This window comes from Candoia aspera, chromosome 4 (assembly GCF_035149785.1).
Source record: "Candoia aspera isolate rCanAsp1 chromosome 4, rCanAsp1.hap2, whole genome shotgun sequence".
Lineage (NCBI taxonomy): Eukaryota > Metazoa > Chordata > Lepidosauria > Squamata > Boidae > Candoia > Candoia aspera.
The window spans coordinates 86,858,681-86,882,991 of record NC_086156.1 but is presented as its reverse complement, the minus strand read 5'-3'; the positions used below and the strand labels follow the sequence as shown (position 1 = coordinate 86,882,991).

Genomic DNA, 24,311 nt, shown 5'->3' with positions numbered 1-24,311 from the left:
TGAATTTTACTGTGATTGCTGGGCGGAGACGGGGGCTGTGGGGAAGAGGGGGTTGGTACATTCCCCTCCATCTTTTAATCCTCTGCTGTAAATCTCCAAGGTGATCATTCTCTCCTCCCCCCCAAGTCAGCACCTGGCCTTGTAGCATCCAGGTGTGATGTATAATAGATTCCCCCAACATACAGCCCCCCTCCACACACATTCACATACATAAACATACACACCTTCATTTTTTGTTATTGTTGGAGAGAGACCACAGAATCCAGATTCCACAATTCAACTTGAGCCTAGAAGGACAGTTTGGTAAGAACCCATTTTGGCTCCCGAGTGCAGACGGGTGGCTTCCAATTCTTCCAGAATTCTGTTGCACGCTTGAGAATCCTGCTGGACTCTGCTCTGCCAGGTTCAGCTCAGTTCCCAAGTCTGGGGGTTACAAAAACAAGTCTGAGGGGGGCACATGTGGCCCACACCTATTTTAAAGGCCCCTCATCTCCATAGAGCCTGTTCCTGTCTCTCCCTGTGCTGGGAGGATTGGTTCCTGTCCTGCTAGATGCTTCTCTTGGCTCCTCCATGACCTAGAGCACCGTGATTCTAGATCCATATTCTAGAATCTAGCTTGGGTTGACATTTAGTGTTTGTTTTGACTTATTCCACATATCCTGGGAAAACTGGCATTTTGTGCCACCCGCATTCTATCTCCAGAGTGTCTCTTGAACCGGGATCCCTAGACCTTCCTCTTCTTTGTCTATATTCCCCTCCCCCAAAGGAACTGCACCTCTAAGAAACCTCATGCTGTGGGCAGAATCTCTTGAAATGAATGTACTTAATCCTGTGCTGCCTAAGATTACCTTATGGCATTCAGGCAGATCTGCCTCACACGTTCTTTCTCTCTCTCCCCGCACCACACCACACAAATATACATACACATACACAACGTCCTTTACACCTTCCTCTACAAAATCCGTTGTCCTGGACCAGAAGTCCTGTCTCTGCCTTCAATGCCTGTGCAGAGCAACCAATGTAATTTATTGGTTTTATTTGCAAATATAAACTCTATGGGATACAGAGGTTCCCTGTAGATGTGTTTGCATCCATTAATGTGTGTTTTGAGACCAGAGGGAGAATCTAGGCTGTTGCAAATGTTTTTCACTATAGATACTTAGAACACAAGGTGCCCTATAACCCAGAAAACTGGACAGAGAGGAAAGCCATGCCCTGAATTAGGAATTTGAGGAGGCGCTGGCAGAGTTTTGCCAATGGGTTCTCCTGGTATGGTTACAGCTTCTGTCATCCTAGATACTCCAGTGAAGAAGAGAAGCAGCAGGGTTAGTTTTGCCCACGCTCTGAACTGTATTCTTCTTTGCAGTGCTGGCAAATCATCCACCAGCTTAGCTCAACAGCAACACTGATATTGGGCTTGTAAGCAAAACTCACCTTTATTATTTAACAAAGCCATAGTGTAGACTTTCTCAGAATCTAAGCATCTTGCTAGAATTCCTCTCATTCAAAGAGAGGTCTTCTCTCTCTCTCTCTCTTCCTCTCTGCAATCTAGCAGGAGAGTTTCCAGGGGGGGTAAAAAAAAAAGTCAGGATGCTGGCTACAGCCATGCCCCTTTTAAACACACACCACCTGTAAAAAAGAGTGGGGCTCTAATTGCATGGATGTGGCCACCATCTTGACTTTTTTTGACACAACACACACACATCCCAAAGACATCCCTGCCCAAAAGCACACCTTAAAAAATTTAGTGCTAACCAACTGGGGAAACAAATTAATGTACAACTTGGGAAAAAGCCAGAAAATAATTTCATTAAAATCCAAGGTCCCCAGATTCTGCTTGGAAAATACAGTGCTGCCTTTGGGTGGAGGGGCGGGGGGACAGAGTACATAGACCAGGTCACTGGGGATGGGGATCAGAAGCAAGGGTGTTGCTGTATTCTGAGCCTCACACCCTCCCACATTCTCTTCAGTGGCTCCCAGGGTCCACTTGCCCTGTTGCTTGGCTCCGGCTCCTGGCTTGCAGCCATAATTTTCAATTTCCCACCATGCCCCAGCAAGCTTCTGAGTTGGGGATCACTATGGGCCGTTGTGGAAAATTAGAAAAAGCACCTTATGCCTGTTTGCCACTGATAAATCAGTGGCTAGAAAAAAGTATGCAAGGGAGGGACAACCAGTGCCCATTTGGCCAGGCTATTCTCAATTCTGAAGCCAGTCCTAAACTGGTAGCGGACAAGCCTTGAATGTCCCAGATTATTTGCAGCAGTTTGACAAGGATGTCTGGCTTGGAATTGTTGAATCATAGCAAGTGAAGAGGGGAGGGTTTCCTTCCTCGGTTAAGTTGTTCTGCATAACTGAGATGCAAGTTTCTGTTGGCGTGCACACAAATCAGTCTAGCTTGTCCAGTGAAGTTGTTAATTGGTTCTGCTGTCCTGCCAGTATTTTACATCAAGTTAGTGGACCTCTGGGTCCTCGTAGGAACAAACAAGCTCCTTTGTGCCAGAAACTTGGCTGTGCCTGATTTAGAAGGCTCAAAGATGTCATCCCAGTGGTCTGCTTAGGCTCCATGCGACACACATGACGGTACCGATCATTATTCAAAGAATACTTCTTAAGCAACCCAACGATCTTGGATTGCGGAGCTTAGAGACCCTTCCCCAAACTGGGATGAAAGCATCTGGTAGGCCAGTTCTATCCAAAGGCTCTCAAGCCTTGGCATATTCCTCTGTTCAAAGTCTACCCCACCCCCATTGGTAATATCCCTCAGCAACATCAGAAGTCGTCATATGTAGTAATCTGCTCACATTAAGCTGATCTGGAACTGGCTAGTGATCTGAATGAGAGATACTGAAGTGCAATCTAGACCAAAGTTTAATACTATACAGAAGAAAAGATTGTGTGGAACAGTGAATGGAAATATCCTTTATAGCAAATCCCACGTAGATAGTTTCACCACAGAAGAGGAGTTCATGGCTGGGGACTACCATGCTTCAGGCTCTAGGAAACTCAGCAAGAAGACAACCCCCAAGAATCGCCTGACTTGGACAGCCTACCTAGATGAGCTGGTAGTTCCCAGCAGTGCCTCACTGGGATGATTTTGGTGTGACCCTGCACTCTTTTTCCCTGATACAAAGCTAGCAAGATTGGGCATTTAGTATGATCCCAAGAGTAGTGGAAGGGTCCCACAGCCCTGGTACACTACTTATTTGACTACTTTGGGGGTGCTGTTATTTCCCATCACCGAAGTAGGCAGTGTTAGATGTGACCGGAGAGAACACCCCATTTCCATTATCTGGTTCTTCCAAGTTAGAAGAGTCTGAGGCTGCCATTCCCTACCCCCCACCCTCCTCCACCAAAATCCTGGAGCCAGCATTATACAGTGTGTAACTATTCTGATATAGTGGGAACACACAGTCATGAATCCAGTGGGAAAGCATTATTTTTAATAAGAACATTTTGGAAGAGAAGCAGCGGAACACAGTGCCAAGCATTTCAGCGCCCTCTAATTTCCCCAGTTACAGCTCTGTGTAAAAGGTGTAAATGGATTGGACTACGGCTCCCATGATAATTAATTATACCAAGCTGAGTGTGGCTTTGAGAATTGTGATGCAGTTGGACATCAAGGTTGAAGTTGTGGGCCCCTTTGCCGGTGGGAGGGGGGCATTCAGAGAGTGGCAGATGATCAGGACGCCAGGGGCCAATGCCACATCCCTATCATTATTGATTATAGTTTATTATAGTATTTTAAAATTTATTATAAATGGCTAGGCTTGTACATAGTTAAGACATGTGTCATAATTTTAATTTTAAAATGTAATTTATTACTTTCTGAAACCAAATGGTGCTTATTCCCAAATAAGAAATATGATGGCCCAAAGCCATCCTGCCTCTATTATTAACATTATAATTACACTGGTGTCTAAAATTATTTAGCTGCCCCGTCTTGCAGCCATGAACTTTTTGCCCAGTCATGGCTGAACCATATAACTGGGTAAGGAGAGAAGAGAGATTTTTTTTTGGGGGGGGGGGGACAGGGGGAGAGGTCTGGGGATATTATACAATTTAGGTGGGTAACACTGCTTGGGGAGACTACATGCAAATTATAAACCAGGAAATTCAGCCAGATAACTTTCTATGAGGATTTTAAAATTAAGAGGTTATGAAATTAACCAGATGAGGTCCTCTGATAAATTCAGATGTTAACATTTACTCAGAATAGGTCAGGCAGCAAGGGGCGGATGGGAGGGAGAAAAAACAGCCTGTTTCAATTTCCCCAAGCAATTTGTATGCATGAAAGGATCGGGTATTTTTTTTAATTAAAAATAAATAAAAACAAACTACATCAAACATGCAGAAATAAAGGAATGGTGGTTTCAATCTATGCACATTCACCAGGAAAATAAAAAAGGAAGATAGAAAAGTGGACTGAAACAAACTGGGGAGCAACTGGAAATTTAAGCTGCAAGAAATCACTTGCCACAAATGCATGGGCTTTCTAGAGCTTTCTACTTCTCCCACTGTTAGAAGATGCGTGCTTGCTCCTTGGCTTCCAAGAGCAGTAGCAACAGCATTTTGGAAAAGTTTCCCTGCAGTCCTTCACACACAAAGGTGTGACAGTGTACAGTACAGCAGTTCCTCCCCACACTGCCTAGTTCTGAGACAGCCAGGCAGAGCAGAAAAGCGGATGTACTTCAAAGTTCCTCTAGGGGGCACCCTCTTTCCAAATGTGGAATCAGAAGGACCTGAAATAAAAGCCAGGAGTCTAAGCTTTCAGGGGAAACTAGCCTCATCCGTTTCTAACTTAGGAGAGGAAGAAGAAAAGAAGGATTAAACAGATCCACAAGCAGGGGAGCATCATCATGTTTTGCTTGGCTTCGGATTCATATCCTCCCTGGAGGTCAGATGCCATCCAAGCGGCTAGCCTCCCAAGAGTCACTGAGAGTGTCCAGCAGACGCTGACGGGCTAGGGCCCTTCGAAGATGCATGCGATAGTCCTCCATCACCAGGTTGTCCCAGCGTCGCAGCACAAAATGGTTTTCATCCAAGGTCAGTCCAGAACACAAGAGCTGGTTCCGAGTTCGGAAATCCGACACTGTGATCAGCCACCTGCATGGGGAGACGGGAATGGGAAGGAGGCTGATGAGTCAAGCTTCATTATGATGGGGGGAAGGTTCCCCTGCTTCTTCCCCAGGACCCCGTGGCTCAACACGTTGGGAACAATCCCTTTAAAAGTTCAGAATGATCCCTTCCACAGGGCCCAGGGCAGTAGACAAAGATGGCAGGAGCAGGAGGCGGGGATGGCATAGGGATGAACCCAGAAAACGAGTGGGTCTGATGCAGTTCTGGCTGTTCTGAGTAGCAGAGCCCGACAAGATTCCCGGATTGTTGAAGGCTGACTTCCCCACCTGAGCAAAAGCACCCAGCTCTCTGATTTTCAGAAGAGCTCACCATCCTTCTAGGTTGAACATCCAGCTGTACATAATATACGATTTTATATCCCCTCCCAAGGGCTGCCTGCTGGAGACAAAGGCTGTATGTCCCTCCTGTGCTTTGTGTCTAGACCAGAAGTTCTCTTTCTTCATGGCAGGACTGCATAATTTATACCTGACCCTCCAAAAGTTGCCATTCAACTGGCATTTTTAATGCAACAGAAAAGGGGAACTGCTAAATGCACTGAGAAAAATGGGAACTGGCCTGACCTGGGCCAGATTATGCATTATTCATCCACCTGGACCAGTATTTTTCAAACTTGGCAACTTTAAGAGGGGTGGACTTCAACTCCCAGAATTCCCCAGCCAGCATGCTGGGGTGGGGAATTCTTTAAGAGGGGTGGAGTTGAAGTCCACCCCTCTTAAAGTTGCCAAGTTTGAAAAACACTAACCTAGATTGTGCCCTGAACTCCCATGCCATCAGTAAAATGCATAATTGTAAGAAGCATAAAGGAACGCAGGTCAAGACTTATTCAACTAAAGTAACACTGCTCAAGAACACAGGGCTGGGTTAGTACACCATATTTAGCTGGGTTACTGAATTAACTTGTTTTTCCATTTTGCGCAATATTATCAGATCATAGATTAACCAAAGAGCAGGGTTCACACATTGCACTCACTTGAAAAAAAAAACTGACCAAGACTAAAATTAAGCAAGCTTACCATGTTTTGCTAATGTTTCCACCCGAGTTTTAGCTGATCTGATCAGGCATGTTGTGCAAACACAACTAAAGAGGGAGTCTAAATGCTGGTGTCTCATAAGGAGTCAAGACTAAAGAAGGAGGGGATGAAGTTGTAGTTCCCAATTTTTATGCACTGTTAGCTGTCCAGAGTCATTAGATTGAGATGGATGGCCATGCAATTAGATGTGGGGGGCCGGGGGGGCGGGGAGAGAGAGAGAGAGAGAGAGAGAGAGATTTGATCATCTGGACCAGTGTTTCTCAACCTCGGCAACTTTAAGATATGTGGACTTCAACTCCCAGAATTCCCCAGCCAGCAATTCTGGGAGTTGAAGTCTGCACATCTTAAAGTTGCTGAGGTTGAGAAACACTGATCTAGACTGCTGGTCAGTGGAGGAAGCTACAGATTGTCTCAGCTAAGCATTTTTTCTGATGATGCCATGAGCCAGGCTAGCCAAGTGAAGCTGAGTGGCCAAACAGATTTCCCTGAGTCCAGATGATTTTGGGGATAGGGCACCTGAATGTCCATCTCTACCAACCTGTTCTTCCGCCCAGCAGTTCCACAGATCACATTGATGTTTTCAAATTGGATGCTGCGTAGGAGGCCTGTTTCAAAGGCATTGGGAATGGCAGCTTCTATGGCTGCTAGGATTTCAGCATGCTTCATCTCCTTTTCAGGCTAAAAGTCAGAAGGAATGCTCAGCCATCAGAGTCCATCTCCTCCCCTCCTTCAGACACACCTACTAAGAGTCTTTTAAGTTATTATGACTTGGGTATTACACTTTTATCCCACCTTTGTTCTCAGAGTTCAAGGGGTCTACCTGATTTTCTGCCACTCCCTCATTTTTCCTTTACACCAATCCTGTAAGGTAGGTTAGGCTGAGAGATTGGGGATCATTCAGTCAGAATCATGGCTTCAGCTCTCTCATGAAGGAAGTCTAACATGGGTCAGAAATACTTTATTTCATGTCCTCCCAGTTGCATGGGTGTATTGTATTTGAGTGGCAAAACTCCAGTCAATCAATACGAGTCAGTAAAGAGACATGCTATAACATCCCCCCCACACACATTTTGCTGTCATCTAGTGTTCACTTGGATCTGTGCAGCCCAAATTGCATTAAAAAAATGCTGTCACCATCAAAACTGCATTACCAGGTACTCCTCGACTTACAACCACAATTGGGCCTGGAACGTCCATTGCTAAGCAAGGCAGTTGTTAAATGAGTCACACCCAATTTTACATTTTTTTGCCGTGGTCATTAAGTGAATCCAGCTTCCCCCATTGACTTTGCTTGTCAGAAGCTGGCTGAGAAGGTTGCAAATGGTGATCACATGATCTTGGAACACTGCAACCGTCATGTGAGCCAGTTGCCAAGCTCCTGAATTTTGATCACATGACTGCAGGGATGCTGTAATGGTTGTAAGCACAAGGACCAATCATAAGTCACTTCTTTCAACGCCACTTTAACTTCAAACAGTTGCTAAATGAATGGTCGTAAGTCGAGGACTATCTATAAAGCTAATTGATGAAGAACTGTTAGGCAGGGAGCTTAAAACCTTTAATTCGTCAGGACACTCTGCACAAACTAGTGTTTTTCAGAGATGTGGAACTATATTATATCTCCCAGAATTCCCAGACAACATGGCCAACCACAAAAGTGCACAACTTTACCCTCCTCTGTATTTCATACTATGTTTGAATATGGAATTTTCATTGATTTCTCCACTTGGGTTGTTCTCGCCACAAATAAGTCTACTTCCTCCTTTCCCACCCCATCTCCTTTTTCCTTTTTAAGCCAGCCAAGCCCACAGCCATCATCATAGTGAGAATCTGAAACTGTGTTAAGTCCACTGCATTGGAAAATGTCGTACATTGAGCCTAAATTGGCTGTGAGTGAATCATAGGCAGCTAACAAATTTCTCCATTCTCTCTGAGGAGTTAAATTTACTGGGTGTACAACTCAGAAATCCAACTTGTAAAATCACCACTTGTAAAATCTCTTAGTTGGTAAAGCTGAGCTGTACCATAACCTTGCCCAGATGGGTTGTCACTGAAACTGCCCACATTTCTAATGTACTCCAAGACAGTATTAAATATGATATTACAGTTGCTGTGATCACAATTAACTATACTTTCACAAACACAGTTACATGTTATGGAAGTGAATAGTTGCCATGAATTAAGTCTAAGCATATAAGTGAATGGGGAAAAATAGACCATCTTTGAAATTACAGCACCTCTTGGGTGTCTACTTGCCCCTCTCAGGCATCACGCACAGCAGTGCACAAGAATGACATCTGTCCGAGATTTCCCTTTTAAAAAAATTAAATAAATCTGCCCCAGCCAGCCCACAAACTATTAGTTTCCCACAATGGCCCCCATCTAGCCTCTGTCTGGGACATGGTAGGAAATTTAAATAGTGATTGATTTTATATCTCAAAGCTCAGGCCTTCTCAGGCAACTTAAAAGGGTCTCCTTAAATTCGGACCTAGCCTGGAATCTGTTTCTCCCCCTGAAGCAGGACTAACCGGGTTCTCCAAACAGAGGCAAAGGGGTCGGGCGGCCGGTGGCCGAGGGAACTTGCGGATGCAAGGCATTTCCATGTCCAAGGCTTCATATTCAGCAATGATCCGCTTCAGATATTGACGCCTAAGTGGAGAAGAAGTAAGCTGAATGCCATCTCCATGTCCCATTAATAGTACAGGGTATTATACCTCAGAATCATTTGTTTTGATCCTAGCTCTCTCTTTTCAGGAGAGGCCAAGAAAGTCCTTCCTGACAAAACGGAAGGACTTGTTCTTATATCAGAGGCAGTTTGGCATAGAAGTACGGTTCTTGTTCCCATTGTCTTCTTGTGGTCTTTTCAGAAGCATCTAGTTGGCCACTGCAGTTACAAAATGCTGATCTGGATGGGTCTTTGCCTGCCCCAGCAGAGTTCTTAAAGTGGACATTATTACGGTGAAGAAGTAATGCTTTTTTCTCATGTCTACCTAAAGCCTCTGTTCTCGTTGAGAGGCATACTGGAAATTAGGTGGGATGAGGACAGAGAATGCATAGAGCGAGACAAAATACAGGTAGTCCTCGGTTAATGACTGCCCTGCTTAGTGACTGTTTGAACTTATGACGGCACTGAAAAAGTAGTTTTATGGATGGTCTTTGAACTTATGACTGCCACAGCATCCCCGCAATCACATGATCGCCATTTGCAAGCTTCACAGCCAGCTTCTGACAAGCAAATTCAATGGAGAAGCTGGCAGGAAGTCACAAATTGCGGTCACGTGACATCATGCTTAACAACTGCAGGTGATTTGCTTAACGACCGCAGCAGAACTGACATCATAAATTGGGCACGGTCACATGATGGTTCGCTTAATGATCACATCCCTTAGCGATGGACTTGCCAGTCCCAATTGCAGTCGTTAAGTGAGGACTACCTATACAGGGTATATGATTACTTCCCTGTTATTTAATAATTTCCCCTTCTGTCCCATTAAAAATTATAATTCAGCGGCAACTTTCAAAGCAGCTCCTGGAGGGGCTTCCTGTCAAGCCTTGGAAGGAAATATGAGGCCCAAGGATCGCTACTAATATATTCTCTTACTGAGATGTTGGTCTCTTGATAATGTCACTGCTCAGGAAATTACATTAAAATTTACAGACCAATGACAAATCTTCAGGGGCCCTGAAGGCTTGGAGCAGGATAGAGGTGGCCTTGGAGCTGCAGACAACATACCCTTGCTAGCAGGAGGAACAAGGGACGCTGCTGCAACCCAGTATCTGCCCCTGATATAGCCTCATTCTCCCACTGTCAACCCATTAAAACATTTCAAAGTCATACTCACGAAGTTTTACGAGGAGGGGGGCAAGGTTGCTCCAAGTCAAGGAAAAGAGAAGATATTGCCCCCTCGCTCTCAGTTTCCTGCAAAAGTGAAACTGAAAGCAAAATGGTTGGTTAATGTTCACAATTTAAACTGTATTTCTTCCCGCACAGAAAAAATCAAAACGTAAGAAGAATCTCCTGGGCCCAATGAAAAGCCGATCATGTCCAACATGCTTTTTTCGTAGCGGTGAACCAGATGCCTCTGGGAAGCACAGAAATGAGAGCTTTCAGTGGGTTCTTTTGGATTCACACTTCCGTTTTACACAAAAAAGGCCAAGTCCAGGGAAGTGTAGTGGTGAAGGCATTGGACTGGCCCTGGGGAGACCCAGTTTCTAGCCCATCTTCAGCCATGGAAGCTCAACAGGTGATCTGGGGCCTGCTACTTTCAGAGTTCTGTTTTGGGGGGTAAATGGAAGAAGCAATCACTACATATGATATGCAGTACCACCTTTAGTTCCTGAACGAAAGGTGAGATATAAATCTAATAAATAAATAAATGTATCATGCTATTTCTGGCTAAAACCATCTGGAACAGCTGCAGAGATGTTCCTGTGAAGGGTCTGAATTTGAATCAAAGGTTTGTCTCTTTTGTGTGACCTCCAGCTTTGCTGGCCTGATCCAAATATTGCACTAAAGCCATAAACCTCAGATCCTGAACCACAAGGGTGAGATTCATACAACATATGCTAAGCCAAATCCAGACAAATCACATTCAGGTCTGGCAAGATGTGCAAACTCAACATAGCCCCTGTTTGCCCATGTTTAACTGGTTAAAGGATGGGGTATTAAAATCCAGTCAGTGGTGGGGTTAGAGGGAATTTGATTTGGTTTGACACAGACCAGGCATTGTAACTCTGAGTGGCTAGGCCATCCAATTAGGGAACGGTTTGGGATTAACCCTTTCGTCTGGCTGCCAGCATAGAAATGAAATCCTTAGCAAATATACAAAAATAGGCTTGCATTAGGAACTCGATCCTTTTCTGTTTAATATTTCACCCCTTTTCTTCCCAAGATGTAGTAAGCCTATCCCAGCTCCATCTGCGTCAATCACAATCAGGTGGACTTTAAATCAAAAAGCCTGTCTGAAAAATAAAGATGCAGGAAGTGACAGCCACACAGCTGCCCTGCAGCGGTTGGCAATCTAGAATCTAGAAAGTGGATTCCTTGTCTGCCTGGTGGGAATCTGTCATGTTGTGCTCCTGGCGCATGGGGATTAATGTTTTCCATGGGTACTATGTTACAAATGCAGAGTTGGAAGGGCTCTTGAAGTGTCGAGCTCAGTCCTGTATTTCATATCTTATCTTCAGTGCATAATATTGTACAACTACAGCAATCATGACAGGCAGACAGCCTCTGGATACGTAACTCCAATAAGAAATAGCCTATCACTTTCTGTGACAATTTGATCTGCTGTGATTCTCACTTCAAGGAACTGTTTCATAATAAATAACTTTCCCTGTAATTTCTGCCCATTGGATTTGTTCCAGTCCTCTTGAGCAACAGAGAATTCATCTTTTCCATCACAGAGGATGGGTCAGCTCCATTTTCGACACGGTAGCCCTTCTAATCCTATCTGTTATCTCCCTTTAATACAAGGCTGAGCAACCTGCCGCTTTTTAAGAGTCCCAGAACCGTTTCTAACAAACTCCTGAACTTTAGCCTTGTAAGGCAGAAAGTATAGTTAAATGGAAATGTAAGCCTTAAAAAAAATCAAGCTCATTTTTAAAAAAATTCAGGCCTTTAAGAAAAGGAGGGAGGGAGAAAATCCAAGTTCACCCAGGTATGTTATGTGGCTTTTGCCCTGCCCCAACATACTGAGCATGGCTGTGACCACTAAATGTTGTCCACCTAAACATCAGCACATTCTTTCCAGTGCTAATAAAGTATTACCGTTCAGCTTGGGTCTGCCCAGCACTACAGTAGGAGTATGCAAAATGTTCTAGTTTTAATCATTTTGAATGCGAGATGGCTACATCTATGCTGTACACGTAGCTTGGTTACTGAATTCGCCCATTTTAAAAGTTACGTAAGACTTACAAGCTAACCATGTGACCTGGGCAGTCAATTAAAAAAATTAACCAAGTTTAAAGTACAATGGGAGCTGCTGGTCAATTGGACCTGGTCAAGCAGGTTGTGAGAATACAGCCAGAGAATGGCAAATAATGGGGCAAATAAATCAGCCTGACATCAGCACCTCAGCTTCCAAGGCCCAGGAGAGGAAGAAGCTAGATACATTCATTCATTCATTCATTCATTCATTCATTCATTCATTCATTTCTCAAATTTATACTACCGCCCATCTCCCCCTGAAGAGGGACTCTGAGCAGTTTACAATAAATTTTAGCATATTTAGTGTATTTATTCCAAATAAATGGCTGCAATATGCTTAGTTACTAAATTAAACCATTTGGAGGGGTTCAGTTTATGAATCATAAACTGAATTCACACAACACAGAAAGCCATAAAGACCTAGTAAAGGTCAACCCTAATTACACTTCACATCTTGCATGAATATGTCTGTTAGGTCACTATCAGTCCTGGTTTAAATGTATGATGTTAACCAATGAGTTGATGTCATTGTCTGAGTCTAAATAAAGAAATGGCATATGCATGCACACATATGTACGCATACACCTTTTCCATTGGTTTGCAGCTTTATTTATTTGGTGCAAACCTTTGCCGGCCTCCTCATTTGGTTGATTCCAGGCAGTTTTCAAAACTATAAAGGCCCATGGCAGTGTTGTCCACAGGACACTTAAAAACTAGGCAGTGCTTCAATTGCACTGTCACAGACATCATCTTGACTGTTTTTACACCTTGTAGATACCCCGACCCATAGAATGGAAACTGGGGGGAGAGAAGGAACCATTCATCTGTCTTCATCTTTACAACAGAAGCAGACAATGTGGTATTTTCAAGGAGGGCTCTGGAAGGCTGTTAAGACCACAGGCTTAATGACCCAGCCTCACCACCACTGAGCTTCAGCTTGAACCATCTCCTGCTTTCCTGGTCAGGCCTTAACCCCCAGCCCCCAAGCCTTGGCTTTCTTCCTCCTAATTCCTCCATTGCATTTCTCCTGCTGTGCATTCAAAAGGGAACAAATCTGGGGCTGGATCATTATGTTATTACCTGGCACAACACAATAAAAGATGGGGATGGAGGTGAGGAGGGGCTGGCCACCTGAAGCCCCTACCCAGACCCCAAGAGTCAGAAGGGTACTTTGTGTTCTCACCATATTCTCCTTGACTGCTGGAACAGGAATGAAGCCTAGTTCCTTCACTCTCTTCCTCCTGCATTCTTGGGGCGGAATAAAGCAGCACGGTAAGACACGAATCTTGACTTCTGCCCACTGCCTTCCTCTTGCCACATGATGGATTGTTGCCTGCCCCCCAGACCCATACACCAGGTATCTCCCCCCAAGGGGGAAAACTCAGCAGAGTCACCCTTTTCAGATACTATCAGAAGTAAAACTGCCCATTTCCTCTAATGCGCTACATTCATTTCATACGACAGTCAGAGTTGATTCATGGGCCTTCCTGCCAACAGATGCGGGGCTGGTCTGCAACTAAGATGACTTTCAAGGGTCATTAGATAAATTAATGGTGGAGAATGTGATCGCTGGCTACCAGGCCTGATAGCTGTCTCTATGGTCAAAGGACCCCAAATATGAATTGCTAGCAAACAGTAGCAGGAGGCTGCCAGTGCCCTTGTGTCTTGCTTGTGAGTTTCCCGTGGGAATCTGCTTAACCCTTAACAGAGGACTGGACTAGATAGGCTCTGTCCATGTTCTTCAGATTGGAATTAATTTGCCTTGATTACAACTGAGAAAGGGAGGTAGAAAGGCAGTTGTCTGAAGTCATCCTTGAAAGTAATCTTAGTTGCAGACCAGACCCACATCTGTTGGCAGGGAGGCCCATGAATGAACTATGCCTGCCGTATGAAATGAATATATGCAGCCATACATATTATATTTGCCATGAAAATACTGAAGCAAAAGCAGGGTTTCTCCCCCTTCCCAGTAATTGAACCCCTGCCATTGCCACCCTTTCAGGATCTGGGTCCAAAGTCAACACACCATGCATACTATGCATGGACTTGCAATGGGACAGCCCTGATTCACATAACCAGTAATTCCAAACATTACAACTGCCAGAATTCGTTGTCCAGAAAGGGCCATTTTGGGGCACAGAAAGAAAACAGATGTACAAAATATTCTTTATTCTGGACAGATTTCCATTTGAATGGAAGAAAGAACAATCTTTTTCAGCAGGAACAGTGATTGTTTCTATTCATTCCTAAAACAAACGAAGGAAGTGCTCAGAAATCCTTCCTAGTTGCAGCTAACCAACACAGCCACTTTCAGCCCTCTGCCACCTCCTTGAAAATGTATTCCCAAACTGAGTCTTCAGTTGTGAGGAGCAATCAGAACACAGTGTTTGAGCACATGATTTGCACACAGATGGTGCCAGGTTCAATCGCAGACAGCCCCAGTTAAAGTAACTTCAGAGAACAGATTCTGGAGAAGAAAATCCATCTCTGCCTGGGAAGCCAGAGAGCCACTGCCAGTTACAGTCTGAGTTGCTGTCTTGGCTGAGAAAGTCAGATGCTCTCTGGACCTGGGGTGCAGGCAGACATCCGCTCTCTTGCTCCAGTTCCTTGCTCTTGGCATTGACTCTATCTCACTTTCTCTCTCTCTTCCTCCCACAGCAGTTTCCCTCTCCTTTCTCTCCTCTGTCTCTTATCAGGTGGAAGTAGTGGCACTTCTCTTTTTTCCTTTGCTTTTAAGAGCTTGTATGTGCTGCAAATGTGTTCTGTATCTTCATGTCTCCAGAGGGACTCTGAGGGAGGGTGAGAGGACATGACATGCTGATTCTAAAAAAATAGATGTAGGGCAATGAATTTGGGGCCCTCCAGATTAAGGAGAGCTAGTCTGGGGTAGTGGTTAAGGCACCAGCCTAGAAACCAGGAGACCGTAAGTTCTAGTCCCACCTTAGGTGCAAAGCCAGCTGGGAGTCTTTGGGCCAGTCACTTTCTCTCAGTCAAAGGAAGGAGGCAATGGCAAACCACTTCTGAAAAACCTTGCCAAGAAAACTGTGGGAATGACTCCAGGCAGTCACCAGGAGTCAGCCCTGACTCAAAAGCACAGGGGGGGGGGCGGGGGGGCGGGAGAAAAATGAGTTTAAGGAGTTATTCAGCAGTCCCATTACACTAATTAGATAAGCAATTCAGGTTCGATGGACAGACATTTTGATCTCGTAAAAGACAGATTCTTATGGAGTGAGGTATAGGTTCTCTGGAAATAAAGTAATCAGGAAAATATATGCATTAACATCTCATTACCACCCATTCCATTCCCAAGGTCTCCCAAATCTATGAACTTGGCCATCACAGCATATTAATTCCTGGAGTACAGCAACTACAAATACTGGTCTCTGTTCCAGATCCATTTTCCTCTGATCCGAAGCCAAGGTTTACCCAAAGCCAACGCTGTTCTGCCAGCTGATCTTACCTCATGCTGGTCTCAAGACTTTCAACCTCCAAGGAAGGCAACTGCAGACATTCAAATCCCAGGATTCCAGAATTCTGAACCCCCTTCTTGGGAGGGGAAGTTCCATTTTGCTGGATCTTGGTGGCCATGAGCCCCACTTTATAAAGTATAGTCCTCCAAGATAGAAGTTACAATGGTGTCATGCATGCCATGCTGTCATTGTACCAATGACACACATTATGTAACTTACATCATTTGCATAATGATGTCATGACACCTGTGACATCTGTTGTGCACACTGGACAAAAGGTGGTAAGAAGAAAGAGTGCCTCAACACATGGCACCACATAGCCTATCTTGGCTGATCTTTAGTTCTGAAAAACTAAACAAGGTCAGATCTGATTAGTACTTGAACAAGGTATCTCCAAGAAATCCTGGGGTTCTAGGGAAGTCGAAAAAACATTCTAGAAGAAGACAGTGGTCAACCACATCTGTCTGACCAACTAGAAAATTACATGAAAGTGTCCATGAATTCAGCAAGAACTGATCAGAAAGAGGCCTTTTAAGAAGGAAGACAACCCTTGTGAGCCATCAATAGATAAGCACAGATAAGCAAAATGAATGGACCATCTTGCCACAATTTTCAACATCAGGGTGAGACATCTTATGTACCTATTTTGATTAGACTAAGGTCATAACACTTGCTAAACTGTAATGTGTATTGTTTGAGAGTGGCTTAGCATAGCTTATAAATAAATAATGTCTTGGGGCTTAGTGTGTTGTGTGAACATAGCCTAATAATCATCATTTTCAAATCTGCATCTGTACCTAGACATTAGCTGATGGAAATTTTAAATCAGAGTGGGGTAGAGATTAAGATTTTGATCAGGATTGGACAGACCCAGGTTCAAGTCCATCTTCTGACACATGGAATAATTTGGAAGAAGTATTGCTATAGGCATATCTTGAGCTTCTGGAGGAAAGGAGGGATATAAAGCTAGCACATAAAAATATTACTTGATTTGCTGTCACTGTTTGTGGTTGCATAAGTTGCCGTTCTATCCAGACCCATTTCACCTTCTGAAAACGTCCATGAAGATGCAACAATAATTTTCAGTCAGCACCACAGCCAAGGCAATAACTGCTCCCCTGCTCTGCCATGAACTAAGACTGCAGAGTTTTTAATTAAATTGGCTCTCTCTCTCTCTCTCTCTCTCTCTCTCTCTCTCTCTCTCTCTCTCCCTCTCTCTTTTAGGGTCTGACTCGGCAACATCTCCCTTCAGTGCTGAGAAATAAAATACACAGAGACCCATTTGGAGACGCCTTTAACATTTATGGCTGTGTTTGCCAGTCACCCCCACTTGTTTGGGCCAAAAAAAAAAGTAAAAGCCTAGAAAACCTTGGAATAGAAGTGCCAAGACCTGCTAAAAATGACCACATCAAAAAGGCATTAGAACGTTACAGATTTCCAAATGGCACTTGGAATAATTCATTAATTAAATTGGGCTGAGCAACTTTATGGCAGCTGGAAATAACATTATTCTGTTATTCTTGTTCTTGCTGTGAAAGGTGCTGAGGACCACAGTGCGAAGATGTCATGGGTGGGGGTGGGGGGACACTGACAAGGAAAGATTTTCAGTCTGTTCTTCCTTTCAACTAGTGATAAATGCGTAAATCTATTTGAGATGAATGGAAGACATCTATTCCAGCTTAACAAACTGATTTTCTTTACTTGCCTACAACAACCTGCCAGTTTGCAACTGAAATTCAAGTTGCAATATGGCCTTGAATCTTGGGGAAGGCTGACTTTGAAAGCCACAAATAGGAGCCGGAGGGAGCCTATGGACTGCAGACTGCCCATTCCCGAATTAAAACAAGAGTGATTGATAATTTATACCACATGTTTTATAGGGACCAAAATGCCAACCAACCAATGAGTCCTTTGAAATGGCCTCTGAATTGCACTGAGGTGGCTGGGGAGACAGAGCCATTACCTGGCTGAAACCACAGCAGCCTATCAATCAGTCCCAGGCAGCCATAAGAAGCAATCCCATCCTAAATATATTTGCTCTGAAATAAACTCTATCAATTTTGGAATCAACTTTCCCTCAAGGATATCTTGGACTGCAGGCTCATTTTCATTTCCAGGTCGTGATTCAGGTATTAGGTCTTCAAGTAAACAGAGGGATCTTGTCTAGCCTCAGTTCTGGTTTTAGCTATAACTAATCCAGCATTCTGTTTAGAACTGCCCGAAGAGTGGAAATTCAGGAACAGAGCACATACTTGATCCACAGAAAGGCCCAAGTTGAACATCTGGCCCCAGTAGTAGGGCTACCACAGCTGAGTGGCAAAAGTGTGGATGCCACTAGGTTGCAATAGAGTGAAGGGTTCTGGATCTCTTTGCCACTGGAGTTTTGCAGCCCAGATATGGTAACCCTATTCAAGGTGTACCAAAGGATTGGACTGGAATCAGGTAGGGAGAGGCAGCCCCTGGGCCATAACAGCCTCCATACCCTTTTTGTACCCCCAAACTGAATGGGACCAACATTCTCAGTCCAGTTTGTTGGAGGAGTGGGGAATTTTTAAGGGACAAAAATGAATGTTTTGCAGAGGGGATTTCCAGGGGTTTTCAACTCTGAAAATCCCAAAGTTGCCCCTAGCAAGAAAAGCGCAATAAATGAGTGAAAAGTTTGCCCCTGCCCATTGCAACAATATCATAACATCAGTAGCCATCACACCTTCTGTGCTTGGAAAAAAAATTAATTTTAAATGTTACAATTATTGAAAAAATTAAAATTTAGTTTAATTTTTAAAAATGTAGCTGCTGGCCAAAAATAGCTATCTCCTCAGGGTATGAAGCAACCAGTTATATCCCATTAAGTGTTTTCATTAATTCACATGTAGGGCTTCAAAATCACGGTCTTCTCCCTGTTGTTATTCGTCCCTAGCACCTGATATTTACATATCATACATACAGTGGGATCTACAATAAAAGCTGCTGCACAGGGCAAGCCTGTTCTCTCAGCCAGCCAGTCAGCCAGCCAGCCCTCTTCTAGGATTCTTTTCTGCTCAACAAATAGCATTTAGTGACCACTGAACATGCTTAGTCCCCTCTGGGCTGTTTTCAGGCTTTTCCAACCTCAGATTCTTCACACACAGCTCAACACAGTTTTTTTCCTGCAAACTTCAGGATGGACATATAATGATTGACACTGGAGAGTTTATTTTGCTCTCATTATTGCAAAAGAGGGAGGATCCATTAGCAAGCTTATCTAATGGACTTGACTGATCCCATCCCTCCACAAATCCTTTTGAAAATCAGTCAAAGAGAATGGCTTCCGTCCCATCTCATGTTAATGTATCCCCCGTGTGAAACCTGTAACTAAGTCAGTCTTGGATCTTTATGCTAATCAGCTTCTTTTGCAAGTATTATGAGGCAGGGAAGTGAGAAGATCTCTCTCTGATCTCTGGGTGGGAACTAACTAGAGTTCTTGCTAGTAGCAATCCTTGAAGTTGAAGGGAAAGTATTTAGGAATTCAGCCTTGAGCAGACCAGACCACACACTGGAACACAAGAAGACAAATAGAGAATGCAGTAGTAAACAGAGCTGGTTTCAATCAGGGAGAGCTTGAGTTGAAAGACTGAATATCTTCCTGGATGGATGAGACACACCACCACCACCCCTCTCCCCATGAAGCTGTTTCTTCCATCCTCCAGCAAGCATCAGCTTGTCTATTGGAGAAGTATTATTTCCTACAACTGAATGTTTTTCCTGCTGCCAACTTCTGTCTCTCACCCCTCTGTTTCTGAGCCAGCTCACACATCCAAATCAGCCTGAGCTACTGTGGATTTCTAGAGCTGTACAGTAGCTGCACATGAGATTGAAATCAATGGTGCAATGTGTCTTCTTGTCTGGCTACAGCTCAGCCTGCCTGGTACAATAGTGTAGCTTTGCCCAATGCAAGAGAAGTAGGCAGCATTCTCAGAATTGCAATGATGTGTGAATAACCATTCTACCATCTCTTGCCAGTTATTATCAGGTTATATGTTTCTCAACCTTGGCAATTTTAAGACATGTGGACTTCAACTCCCAGAATTCCCCAGACACCAGGTGGGGAATTAAACTTGGCAACTTAAAGTTCTGGGAGTTGAAGTCCACACATCTTAAAATTGCCAAGTTTGTGAAACACTGTTCTACAGCCTCAATTCACTCCCACTGTCACTAGGGCAGCTTTTATGGCCTAAAACAACACTCTAGTCCTAAGACTGGAGCAATTTAAAGGTTTCTACTGCCCTCTCGTGCCCCCCCATCTCTCACCTGGGAGGACAGCAGACACTTCTACCTTAGTCACTACTAGTCCAGAACCATCCACCTAAATCCACTCAGTCCTTTCTCTTCTACAACCGACATCTTTGGCTGCTGTAGATGGAAATCGCTGCCAATAAACTGCAAATAGCTGGAGCACATGGCATGTTCTGCTTTTCTTCTGAGTCCTACTTCCACATGTAGGAGCCAAGATGGCTGCTGCCCAGAACAATGGGTTCTGTGATAGCCACTCATAAAAATGAGTGGAGCTTTGATCGCACTGTTGCGGCCACCATCTTGACTTTCTTAACCATAGCCTGATGGGAAGACTGTTGCTTTGTCCAGTCAAGGCAAGCTCTGTTTCTGATGTCCTGGATTTTTCCAGCAAATCAGAAATTATCTAATGGCAAAATCTACATTCCTAACAGCTCTTGGTGGAATAGCTCTTGGCAGAGTCTAGTTTTTATCAGTTGAGACTTTCTATAAATGGGATTGCAGAAGAGAAGCTCATTTCAGAAACCAAAGCTGAATTCAATTTATTTGGACCTCCTGATACACAGTCGGTTTATTGGAGGCTTGAGGGAGTGCCAAAGGCATCTGCAGGACCCGACACTTTCGTCAAAAGACAGCAGCAGCACTGCCATCAGCTCCACGCTTCTCATATGTGTAGGTGATGTCATGACACATGGACAAAGGAGGAGGAGCTTCTGTCACAACGCTGCTTTCATCATTTGCCAGCCCCCCCACCATGCCCAGTTACGGATGCCTCTGCACACTGTTGTGCCACATCAAAAACTAGGGGGTTGTCACACACAAACACGCATGCATGCACACACACACACATCCTTTCACGCCTCCCTTTCCTCCACCAGAGAGATGAACATGCTTCTGCAAGTTCTGAGAAGATCAGGTAGCTATCCTGGTGGATCGTGTGACTTCCAAAGACCATAGAACTGTAAGATGAAGTCTGGGCAAAGATTATCTTATTAGCCTTGGCTAGGCCAGGCAAGCATCTCTCTGATATCAGGTAAAGTAGATTCTATATGTTACCATGGGAACTAAGTAGACTGGTTGGTTGCTCTTAAGAGCTGGCTTTAAGGAAGGTTTGCAAATTACGATAAGGGGGATATCCATCCCCTAGTCTCCTGGATGAGGTTGCTACAATCTCGGTTGCCTTTGAAGTAGTAGTAGTCATAGTAGTAGTACTAGTAGTAGAAGTAGTAATAATGATAGGCTGTAGTCCAAGTGCTGAATCAGTCAGAGCCAGAAGCTGGGTCTTTGGACTCTGAGGAGCCCAGAGCATTTCAACGTGCTCTTTGTGCCCATGGAGATTTGCGGTGGGAGCCGTGGATTGTGGTTTTGTGCTGAAGTGCTCTGCCAAGCCCGCACCCCTCAATCTATATAATTGTTTATAAAAGGTATATGTAAATCAATGCACATGTTGTGAAAGGCATGAAGCCTCCTTGTAAGGGAAATCATCCCTGTCTAAGTGCTGCAGGGTTGGGATGTTTTCATGCTTGGAGAACTGAGAAAAGGGCTTGAATGTAAAACTGCCTTCTTGTTCAACAGACTCTTCTATGTCTGATCCATGATGGGCAGGCCAGTCTATGTTAGTGTTTCTCAACCTTGGCAACATTAAGATGTGTAGACTACAACTCCCAGAATTCCCCAGCCAGCATTGCTGGCTGGTGAATTCTGGAAGTTGAAGTCCACACATCTAAACGTTGCCAAGGTTGAGAAACACTGGCCTACGTCATCCTTACCCAACCCTCCTCTGGCCACAAAGCAAATCCTCTGATCCCAGTTGTGGCCTCTCTTAAGCACTGCCTTGCTGTCTGGCCTGACCATCTAAGGAAAAGCTCCCTTCCCCATTGCAGATGGGAGACCTATATATCAGCAGCCAGCTTCCCTTCAGAGTCTTTTTCTCTTTCCATCCACAAGAGCTGCCCAAAGTGGAGGGGAAGTGACTGATTGGCTGGCCTGTTGCCATGGTTATGGTTGCTGTGGAAATAAGGGCCTGTACTCCTGCCCTTCTGTCTTAATTCTGAATTCTTCCAAGCATGGACTTGGTCTCCCAAGGGCGGGAGGGGGGCAAATGAGAGATTGTGCATTGAGAGGGAGGGCTGAGAAAGAAAGCGCCTCCTGCTCCCAGTGGGTGCCCTGGGTCATAACAGGAGTAAAACAAGCCATAATTCCTAAGTTATCTCCTGGGGAAGGAAGGCAAACTTGGGACACAAATTAGAGAGGTGGATTGGGGTGGGGGGTAGACAGAGAGATGGTAGAAATTATAAAAGGGGATCAGAGGTCAGAATTCCTACAGTGAAATCGATAATCTGAGGTCTGCAGGCCATATCTGCCCCTCAAATTTGCGTAGCTCTCAGCATTCCCCAGGATCAAAAATTGCCAACCATCAACAGCATTATTTCCCACTGAATGTGGACATGAATTTGTTTTTCTGCCCAATGCCAACCTTCCCTAAAGAGTTAAAGCAGGGATAGGGAGAGCACAGTGCTTTGAACATCTCTCTGAAGATGACTAGTTTGGTTCAACTGTCCTTCTTGTGCCTCTCCTGGAGTTCCCCTACATGCTCTGAATAATTGCCCCTTCTGATGACAGCTTCACCCATCAGGCCTGGTCAGCCTGGATTAGCCTATGATGTGCTGAGGCCATGTCAGACGCAGAGTGTCAGCGACAGGAATGACAGAGAAGCGCCCCTAGCAAAAACTCACCTCTTGTGCCTGTTTTGACCACAGTGCAACTAAACATTGGGAAGGAAGCACGCATTTACTCTTGTTCCTTACGGACTGAAGCATGTATACCCAGTTTGCATATTCAAATAGCTTGCCTTTGCTAGGTGCACAGGAAAGTGAGCCAAGAGTCATGACCCTTATCATTTTATTGCATTTTGGAAGGCTCAAAGGACTTTACTGAGCTCTGCAGAAATTCTTAAACTTTCTGATACTATGATTCCCTAAAATGTTAAGTACGTTTCATGACCCCACTCATATATAAAACTAAATAAATAAGTCATAACTAATGGAATGGCTCTGGTTGACAGGAGTTTAGCCATCTTTCAATCCTTGCAAGGGCTCTACCTTCTTCTTTGCGTGATGAAGCTCACTGCAAGCTTGGCCAGACAAAGCTGCAGCCAGTTTTGACAGTGTACATGTATGTGTGCAAAGTAGGAATATAGTCAAAACTCACTTGGGGCTTTGCTTCTCAATTTGCACTATCAAAACTCACTCACTTCGCTGCTCACTTTGTCATGGGTAGGTTTAGCCATCTCTTAAATGGGGCTTTGCCCACCATTTTCCTTGGGTGAACCAGCTGTCAGCTTATCCAGGTAAAGCAGGGAGCAAAGTGGCAGTCAGTTCCGACAGCTCTCCAGCTTTGCATAGACAGCCTTGTTCCAGTGTGTCTCTAACCCCTTTTTAAACATGATGTCTAGGACTAGATGTGAGGTCAACATATTTTCCTTAACCAGTGACTGTATCTAAACAATTTGCCACTGAAAGCAATGCAAATATGTGGTCTGGGAGTGGGGGAGGTCTGGCAATAATACCAAAACCTTTGTGGCCCAGAAGTAAGTGTCCGCCTTCCTTATCTCCTTGGCCCCACCTCCCCTCTCCGTGCAATGTGTTTGCTGCTGCTAGTTGTCAGTAGCAATTTCAGCATCTGATCAAAGCCCACACAAGAAACCTGCTGCTCTTTAAGTTGTAAAGATCCTTTAGATCAGTGTTTCTCAACTGTGGCAACTTGAAGATGTGTGGACTTCAACTTCCAGAATTCTCCAGCCAGCCAGAATTCTGGGAGTGAAAGTCCACACATCTTCAAGTTGCCACGGTTGAGAAATACCGCTTTAGATCTTGCCCTGTAGCTGCCTAGATGGCTCCGCAACAGACTGATGGAGCATAAATGATTAAAAAATTAAAATAAGAAGCCTGACCCTACCAATTATCTGTTCCAGTAGGAAAAGGTGCATTTCCAGGAGAAGCAGATATTGGCCTATCAGCCCTCTTCACCAGTAGCTCTCCGGAGAGGATGCGGCAATTCATCTTCACCAACAAAAGCCCGGCTCAAGTGAGGCTGTGGTGCAAGTGATCCAGAGGCTGACTTAGAAATCTCAGGAGTAGGGTGGCTGCTGGAGAGAGAAGCTGGAGGTCCTTTAGCAGCAGTTTGGCCCCTGGATGGTCCTCTGACATCAGCTGCATCTCCATGGCTGCTTCTAGTCAAATAGGTCAGGCTGCACACACGTTTTTGCTGTAGAGATAGGGCTCATCCTGTCCTGGGCTCTGGAACAAATGGCACTGTCAGAATTTACTCTGGGCATTATTCCCCACTTTGCCTGGGGATGCTGGCTTGCCCAGGCAAAGCTGGAATAAGTTTTGCCAGTGCTCCAGCTTTGAATGCACAAGCTTCAAAATATTTCTAACCCACTCCTCAAAGTTGCTTACAACTCCCTGGGGGTGT

General features: G+C 44.5%; 1 protein-coding gene across 1 annotated transcript; it reads right to left on the bottom strand.

Moving 5' to 3' along the window:
• Positions 1-4,020: 4,020 nt before the first annotated feature.
• C4H19orf81 (chromosome 4 C19orf81 homolog) lies at positions 4,021-15,684 on the bottom strand. The gene is made up of 6 exons (XM_063302078.1): positions 15,557-15,684; positions 13,280-13,344; positions 10,010-10,100; positions 8,696-8,816; positions 6,706-6,845; positions 4,021-5,103 (listed from the first exon to the last, which is right to left on the bottom strand). Exons 1-6 carry the CDS (start codon positions 15,682-15,684, stop codon positions 4,896-4,898), a joined length of 753 nt encoding a protein of 250 aa, XP_063158148.1. The 3' UTR covers positions 4,021-4,895.
• Between the last annotated feature and the right edge of the window lie 8,627 nt (positions 15,685-24,311).